General features: G+C 38.1%; 1 protein-coding gene across 1 annotated transcript; it reads right to left on the bottom strand.

Moving 5' to 3' along the window:
* Positions 1-2,665: 2,665 nt before the first annotated feature.
* Positions 2,666-4,690, bottom strand: LOC129240660 (protein ST7 homolog). Its single transcript, XM_054876588.1, has 3 exons — positions 4,303-4,690; positions 3,950-4,240; positions 2,666-3,897 (listed from the first exon to the last, which is right to left on the bottom strand). Exons 1-3 carry the CDS (start codon positions 4,439-4,441, stop codon positions 2,765-2,767), a joined length of 1,563 nt encoding a protein of 520 aa, XP_054732563.1. The 5' UTR covers positions 4,442-4,690; the 3' UTR covers positions 2,666-2,764.
* Positions 4,691-9,445: the final 4,755 nt, after the last annotated feature.

The raw sequence follows: 9,445 nt of genomic DNA, 5'->3' as shown, positions 1-9,445 counted from the left end.
TGTGTGAATAATTTGGGATCTGACGAAAACCAGTTTTACTTATGATTAAATTAATGCGTCAAAAACCAATTTATAGTCCTGTTCTGTATTTCGATTCCGATCAAATTTTTCTGAAACGATATTGGATGGTGTTACTGATTTTGACCCCGACAATACTTTTAACGTATTTGAAAGTGTAAGATGAATGTTCGCCAAAATTTTCTATTTTACTCTGCATAAGACTGAAAAGACATATTTAGCCGTTTTAATAAAACTTTTCCCTAAAAATTGTGCTCCAAAATTGTTTGTATAAGCAAAGCTGAAAGATAAAAATGGAAACATGTTCTAGAATCCGCAACAACATCTTCTACTGAGTGCAGGCTCAGTACTCCTCGAAAAATTTCATATTGCCATGCATCTCAAATAATATTTGAATGTACATTTTTAGGTTCGTAACTTTTATTCCCGGTATTTTTTTCAGTTTTAGCTACCATAAATAATTACAAAAATTTATAAAAAAAACCTTGGAATTATGGAAATATGCAAAAAAATTATAGTTGGTCATTTTTGTACCAATAATTCGCGACTAATGACAGCCCCTGACGAAAGCATTATATAATTGAAAGTAACTGATTATTGAATCTAAATGAAAACGAGTAGAAAATGATTTTCAACTTTTCGATCTCATTCGGAACTGAGAACAACACCAATAAAACGAGCCGGAACAAGTATCAAAATGCAGAATAGGCCTGTCAGTTTCCACTGATACTAAAACTATTACATAAACGACTTGAAAAATGGAAAGAAGTGGAAAAAGCCTACCTATTAAAAAAAATGCCAGTACCACAACAACGGTTCAAAACGCTGTAATTTAGAATCAGATATCTTTCTAGACCTCAGTGGGAGTACACAGCACTTTGAGCTAAAATCACGCCGTTTAAATTGTTGTTAGATTTTGCCAAAATCACTTTCGACCAACTATTATCAAACGCTTCTAAAATCATCCCATCTTCTACAATTATGATTAAATTTAATGCGAGTTTTTGCCATCGTGTGTGATTTTTAAGCATGACTATGGTGACACTTGCTCAAGCATATCTTCAGCCACCTTCTTCCGATGATTTTTTTTTAAGAAATTCAACCCTCTTGGAACGAGTCGAGAATTGATTCGTGAGTCACGGTATGGTCACGAGCTACCTCCCTCAAATTTAAATGATGGTTTTCCAGCACCATTTCCTTGACTTTGTAGATGTTTTCATCCGTTGCAATTAAATGCCAAAACAAATTTAGACATTTGTAATGCGCGCTTTTTAAATGAACAATTCCCGATATTTTTTTGACAGAATGTTTTAACGAAGATCCCAAAACAGCCCGCTGCAGTTATCGTTAAAAAACTGAAAGCAGCTGCTATTACAGAAAACCATCCTCAAACTGGGCGAAATTGTTTACATACGCTTGATTCTGGGGTATATACGCCGCGAAACAAGTCATAACTATCAACGAAAAATATTGCTAAACTTATTAAATATGCCAGAAAATATAGACTGCGATGATGACTTTTGCGATACAGAAATTTGTGCAAATGATTCCAAGTTTAATTTATTTAGACCTGATTATCGCTGATTTGTATGGCGCAAGGAGGATCAACAAAATTCTGAATAAGACGGTAAATCATAGAAGAGGCTTTGGTAGAGGTCATGGTATGCGAAGCAATGGGCACAAAGGCGTAGATAATCTTTTCTTCATAACGACATAATGAACAATAAACAATTTGGCTCAATCGGCTGAAAAATTGTGGTGCTTATTATGTACCTATGCAGGGTAATAACCCAAACCTTTTAGGTTTTTATACCATGCCAAATAAGTATTGTCGCAGCCTCCACAGAGCTCAAACCTTAACCTTAAAAAAATAGAAAAGATGAAGTGAATTTCGATCTTCAGCAAAGTACAAGTAAACGTTTTTTTGATCCTTTTTTAAGCTTTGGGTAGTAAACGAGTTTTTCAAAATAAATTTTTTTAAGAAATAGCTTTCTATTGTTGCTTTTGTATCAACCTAAACATTCCCCATACTGTTGGTTTTTGGATCACTGTATACACATATGTAGGTGGGCGACCGCCATAGCCGAATGGGTTGGTGCGTGACTACAATTCGGAATTCACAGAGAGATCGTAGGTTCGAATCTCGGTGAAACACCAAAATTAAGAAAAACATTTTTCTAATAGCGGTCGCCCCTCGGCAGTCAATGACAAACCTCCGAGTGTATTTCTGCCATGAAAAAGCTCCTCATAAAAAAAATATCTGCCGTTCGGAGTCGACTTGAAACTGTGGGTCCCTCCATTTGTGGAACAACATCAAGACGCACACCACAAATAGGAGGAGGAGCTCGGACAAACACCCAAAAAGGGTGTACGCGCCAATTATATATATATACATATATATATATATATATATATACATATATATATATATATATATATACATATAATATATATAATATACATAGGTAAATTCTAATTCAATAAGTTCACAATGCTAATTCATTCACTGAATTTAATACACGCTAAGTTTCTTTAAGCAACCAAATAGTAAAAATTATTATTTATATAAATAAAAACAAATTTTTAGAATTTTATAAAACTTAAATTAGAATCGTTCAACACTTAAAAAATTTCAAGCTGTGGAACGTTAGGCTGGATATTTATATTTAATATTTTAAATCATTCACCAAAACTTGTTAATGAGACTAAAACTATCAATTTAATTTTAAAGTTTTTCCATATGGATTCAAACGCGAGTCAGCTGGTGAAGAAAGTTGCATGGCCACAATGCTTCAATACGTTCCTTCAACAGATGAAATGGATAAGAGATCCAAATAAGTACAGTTTGAGCGAGTGCACCCATCGGCTCAGGATACTGATGTGTAAGCAGAGCTAAAAGAGCAGTAAAAGAGCAAAGTCCCGCGGTAAACAAAATAAAAAAGGGCAATTCCTTTTTGGGGTAAACTGACACCTCATGAAACGACGGAAGCAATTCCCGATCAGCGCACTCTGTACATGTCGGATAGGGATAGAATAAATGGCCGCGCTCTAACGGATACGGTAACATACGAAACGTACCTTCCCATGTACAATGCAATAAATTTAATGCTCCATCCACATTTTTCCAATGTTTTAGATGAAAAAAAGCATATGCAAGTGCCTCTGAATCGCCACGCTTCAATATGTGTTCTGGCGGTAGAATCAGTGGTTTTGTTTCCAACAAATACTTCGGTACGTGTGGATTAAATTCAACAGCCCGATGGATCGCTTCCACAGCACTCATTTCAACTGAGCTAAGTCCACGTTTTGAGGCTATATCGGGAGAAAATTTATCTGCCACTGCACGTGCTTTTAACAAAGCAGCGGTGTAACATATTGTTGCCGACTTAGGTAACGAAATGTCATCATACTTAGCCAAAACTGCTTGACAGTCGGCATATGCTTGCATCTCAAGCAAAGTCTCGATGAGATTTTCATGTACGTTTAGTACATTCATTATAGATGGAATCTCCTTACTTAGATCACGAAATATTTTTGCGGCCTCCTTCAGTTTTCCAAGCTTCCGTGCACACATTGCTAGACGTCGCTTAATATAGATTAACACATTCGTATCACGACGATGTATACCCTCAGCTATAGGACCTTGATGCTGGGTGGCTTGTGATCTCCGATAGTTGGTCTCTGCTACTTTTAGTGCATTTTTTAAAATCTTCTCCGCTTCTACGATAGTAGTTGCCTCTTCTTCGGCCAATAAAATATAAGCAGACGCACAGTCTGGATTGATTTCAAGTGCATTGTGAGCCGATTTTATTCGCTGAACAGGGTTGCGTTCACGCCAAGCGGTTTGCATTATTTCGTATTCTTCTTTTCTAGTATCACCTACACGTAGAGCATTAATTGGATATAAGGATTTATAATTCGCATATATTACCTTCACATGTAAAAAAGGTCTGATGATCCTGTGCACTTAAATTCATGTCGTAATATGTAAGAGGCTCTTTACTTGTTGCCCAAAAAAAACGTTGATATTCCGCTCCACGATATAAATTCAACGGATTTCGCCAAACTTTGCACTCCGGCATTTGCTGACTCGCTCCTGCTGTCTGATTACTATTACTACTACCCGTCCCATTTGCACTTCCATTATTTCCATTCCCATTAGTCTCGCTTTGAGCCTCACTTCCATTTATCCATGGGCTAATATGGTTTATTGATACTTGTTCTTCAAATAAAATAATATAAATAATAAGTTAGAAGAATTTTTTGCAGACGTTAAGTGTTTACCTATGAACGAAGTCCCATATTTACGAAAATACCACCATTCAAATATTAAAATCAACCCGGAAATGAGGCTTGATGTACCAGTCAGAGCAACATAAAACTTTGGCGTTAGTGTGCTCAGGAATACCGAAGAATCCCACATCCTGGACCTCTACTTTACTTCTCACCCGTTGTAAGGCAATACTGCAACCTAAAACTTTTCTTAACGACAAGTTCCACCAATGACTTAAACAATAAAAGTGCCCAGCACATTTATACAATAATAGTATTGTTTATAATATTTGCGTGCTTTCTTTTCCACTTCACCTTCTTTCTACCGATTTACAACGATTTGTATTATATTTGTAATCTGTATTGCAACTAAATTCTTTGACAATCGTGCATTTATTGTGTTCGTAAATGCCAATTTCGTACAATATTAAACGAAGTCTTACAAAACCTGTTCGTTTTTCTGAGACAATTTTGTTTGGAGACTAATTGACAGCAGAACAAGCAACGGTATATACTTGAATAATATGCACCGTTTTGCTAGAAAAAAAAAATTAGGTTCGATAGATAGAACATTTTCATAAATTTTGTAGTGATAACCCTTGGACACTCCATGCCGTTCAATACTGACACCGGATTAAAAAAACATTATAAATAGCATTTATTTACTTGAAAAAAAAAAAACAAGGCTAAGCGATTGTTCAGTGGTAGTTGCTGCTCTTCTTTCACTAAATTAGTTTTTACACAAAACAACAATAAATCAGTAGACAGAATTTTTTTAGAAATATGCTGCCCTATTAATGCTCTAAAGCAAAACACAATCAAACGAATAGAAGAGCAAAAGCGATGAGTGGCATCGCCAAACGCGAAAAAATAAAAAACAGTAACAAACAGCCAAACAAATGAGCAGATTCGTTAGCCAGAACGAAATTAAACATTTCAAAATTCAGTTACAAAGAATTATTTCAGTCGATTGATTCGTTTTTGATTTAATAGCTACAATTGAGGATTTATTACCATATTTTTACATATTGCAGGTTGTTGGAGCAGCATAAACATTTCCCATACGTGGAGAATGATGCTGAAGTTATAGTCCTTGTCCGAGTCGTTGCGGTTAAGCAGAACCGAATGTCGTGGGAACGTATGTACATAGCACTCTGTGCTTCGATTAATACATACATACGTATTTCGGGACTTGAAGAATTTGTTTTTGCATTTGTTAGACAAGAATTTGGTCATTTGGGTTTTACTTTTGAGTTCTTGTAAATATGTAAATATGAGTAAGCTACATGTCGCGAAGTAGGTCATGGTTGCGTCAGTATATATATATGTATGTATGTAACAATATATGAATTAAAGATATCCTTGCCCTTTTGCTTAATTGTACATATATGGACTATGAAAAATGTGACACTTGTTTAAAATGTAGAAATATTTGTCTAATTTGTTTTTTATATAAGCATAACTACTTAGATTCATTGTATGCCTATCAGATTTTATGCACAATTTGCCGCAATAAATTGCAACTGTCGAGCTGGCTACGGTGAATTTGTCTTCTCCGACCGATTTAATAATGACAATTCACAGAATTCATAGTCCATGAGACTTTTCAATTATTAAACATAACGAGATAACTAATTATTCCTGCTGTTGGAGCAGCATAAACATTCCCCATACATGCACGGGGAATGCTGCTGGAGTGACAGTCCATGGCAGAATACAAATCTGGGTCGTTCCGGTAACGTAGAACCGACTGTCATGGGAAGAATTATTCCTCTGATGCTTCTATTGAATGCATAATTAATAATACCTAGCAAAAATTTTATTATAATTATGTATACAAACTTGTTTTCTTTGCCGGCATCCATTTTATTTAGTTTTTACTTTGGTGGAATATTTCGGTGTTTTTGGTTTGTTTTATTATTATTAACGATATGAAGAAAATACAAGGAGAAGGTATAGCTAATTTAATTGCGCTATTGGCTGCTAATAATAAACAATTTGAGGAAAACCGTGTTGTTGTTGGAGGGAATCCGTAAACGGCTTTTACTGAGGTTTCAAAAAATTATGGATAAAGCGTCTATAGGCGTACATTTTGTTTCTTTTACATGAATGCATAGTTAATACTACCTAACAAACATTTGATTAGAATTATGTCTGCAGACCTGTTTTCATTGCCGGCATCCATTTTTTCCAATAATAGGTGTTATTCTCGTAAAAGATCAATGGTTTCGTTGCTTGTGTGGCACGTAGCGCCGACTTGTTGAAAATAAACGTTATCCAGATTAATACCATCCAATTCCGGCCATAAAAAGTCGTTAATCATCTCTCGATAGCGCCATTTTTATTAATGGCGTAGTTTCTACTTGTCAAATATCAAAAAATGACAGCTTCAAAAGTGACATCTACCGAAATAGCGAGCTATTCAAAATAACAGCTGTTATTTGAAAACCCTTTACTTATATGTGAACGTATTATCATTTAACGGTGGACATAGAAAGCATGATAGTGATAGCATAGCAAGCGTGATAACTGCTTAAGCGACTTTGGCCGAGTTTGACAAAGCGCGCCAGTCGTTTTTTTCTCGTGCTAACCGGCGCCAGTTAGAAACACCAAGTGAAGCCAAGTCCTTCTCTACCTGATTTTTCCAACGCAGAGGAGGTCTTCCTCTTTCTCTTTGCTAGCACCAGCTCGTACAGCATCGAATACTTTCTGAGTCGGAGCGTTTGTATCCATTCGAACGACATGACCCAGCCAACTAAGTCGCCTGATCTTTATTCGTTTCACTGTGTTAATGTCGTCGTAAAGCTTATATAGCTCATTGTTCCTCCTCCATTGCTAACGTGCAAGTGTCCAAAAATCTTCCACAGAATCTTTCTTTAAGCCTCCAAAAAACGCCTCATCGGATATTGTTATCGTCCAAGCTTCTGTGCAATACGATCGGACAGGCATGATGAGAGCCTTACAGTGTTAGTTTTGCTCGTTGGATTTCAAAGTTGAGATTATTAATGCTGATTCTTAGATAAACGAAATATTTTACAATCTCTAAATCATAACTGTCAACTGGGATGTGTGTACCGATACGCGAGTTCGGCGATTGCTTATTTGATCACAGGGGGTGCTTCGTTTTGTCCTCGTTCACCACCAGACCCATTCGTTTTGCTTCTTAATCCAGTTTGGAAAAGGCAGAACAAACAACGCGGTTGTTAAGGCCGATGATGCCAGTATCATCTGCATACGCTGGTAAATGTACACATATACATATATATAATTGGTGCGTATACCCTCTTCGGGTGTTTTGCTGAGCTCCTCCTCCAATTTGTGGTGTGCGTCTTGATGGTGTTCCATAAATGGAGGGGCCTAAAGTTGTAAGACGACTCCGAAATGTACGAAATGAATATTTTTTATGAGGAGCTTTTTCATGGCAGAAATACACTCGGAGGCGTCTTTTTCTTCATTTTGGTGTTTCACCGAGATTCGAACCTACGTTCTCTCCGGACTCCGAATGGTAGTCCACGAACCCATTCGGCTACGGCGGCCGCCATGTATGCCGTACGCTTTATTTTAAAAAATTATGCCTGAGCGATTAAGTTCTGCGGCTCGGACAATCTTTTCCAGCACCAGGTTAAAGAAGACACACGACAGCCAGTGATCCTGTTTCAAACCTCGTTTGGTATCAAACGGCTCGAGGAAGTCTTTCCCACTTCTGAAGGCGATGTTGGTATTGAGCAACGTCATTCTGCATAGCCTTATTACTTTTGCGGAGATACCAAATTCAGACATCGCGGCATTTAGGTAACTCCTTTTCGTACTGTCGAATGCAGCTTTGAAATCGACAAAAATATGGTGTGTGTCGATTATCCTTTCATGGGTCTCTTCCAAGATTTGGCGTATTGTGAATGTCTGCTCAATTATGGATTTTCCAGGTCTAAAGCCACACTGACATGATCCGATCAGTTCGTAGATGGTGGGATTCAGCCTTTCACACAATACGCTCGCTAGGACCTTACACGAGATATTTCGAAAACTAGTCCCGCGGTTGTTGACACAAATTACAATCGGCTTTTAGATAGATATTTAAATAGATCAGCCGGCAGTCCGTCGGGCTGAAATGGCTGGCACTGCGTGTGATCACAGCGTGTCCCTATAAGCAGCATCCTTTCTCTCCGCGACAGCATGACATTCCTCGTCGTACCAATTGTTTTTCCGGGCTAGCCGAAATCCAATCTCTTTTTCGGCGTAAAGATCGAGAAATGTTGCTCGATTGCTCCTGCATGCCGGATTGAATGGCAGTACTCTCAGAAAGCAGGAGTGAGAGTCGAGTGACGAATCTTCGGACTGTCTGTTGCGATTGTAGCTTTCCGGTGTCATTCATTCTTCGTGTAGTTAGATGTACGTTTTTTGCTGCACTGAGGCGTGTGCGTATTTTGGCTGCAACAAGATAATGATCCCAGTCGATGTTGGGCCCTCAGATCGTACGTACATCTAAAACACTAGAAGCGTGTCCTCCACCTAGTGTAACATGATCGGTCTGAATCTGAATCAAAAATTCCATCCTTGCTCACCCTAGCATTGAAGTCGCCAAGCACGATTTTTACGTGGTGGCGGGGGCAGACACGTAGTTATTGTGCAGATACAGAAGGTGACTTCGCTATATCAGTTGATTTGGTTTTTTTCTTTCTATTTGCATGTTGAATGTTAAAGTACTCTGTTGTTGTTATTGTTGTAGCAGTATCTTTGCCCTACGGTGACACCCAAGCAGAAACTGCTTGCTGAGCAGTTTCTTATGCTCCTTCACAGGAAGCATGTGAGCCTCGTCGTGCAGGTGTTGTATGGGGGACATCAGGAGTATTTTGGCAGGCCTGGAGCTTCGTCCATTGCGTATCACCAGTTTCAGGCGACCAGACACGCGCAGCATAGTTAAGAACCGGTCGGCCTATTGCTTTCAAAGTCGACAGCAACATTTCTTTGTCTTTGACTCAAGTGCTGCCGGCAAGCGACTTGAAGACCTTGTTGCGATTCTGTACTCTCTTTGCAATAGCGGTTGTATGCGCTGGAAGGAGAGCAAGCTGTGAAAGGTGACTACCAATATTCTGGGGTTGTTTACCGTCGGTATTGGGGTATCATCGACGTGTACCTGAAGTTGCAACTTGACCTA

This window comes from Anastrepha obliqua, chromosome 3 (genome assembly GCF_027943255.1).
Source record: "Anastrepha obliqua isolate idAnaObli1 chromosome 3, idAnaObli1_1.0, whole genome shotgun sequence".
In the NCBI taxonomy this organism is placed as follows: domain Eukaryota; kingdom Metazoa; phylum Arthropoda; class Insecta; order Diptera; family Tephritidae; genus Anastrepha; species Anastrepha obliqua.
Note: the sequence above shows the minus strand (reverse complement) of the source record. Positions and strands in the feature narration are given on the sequence as shown.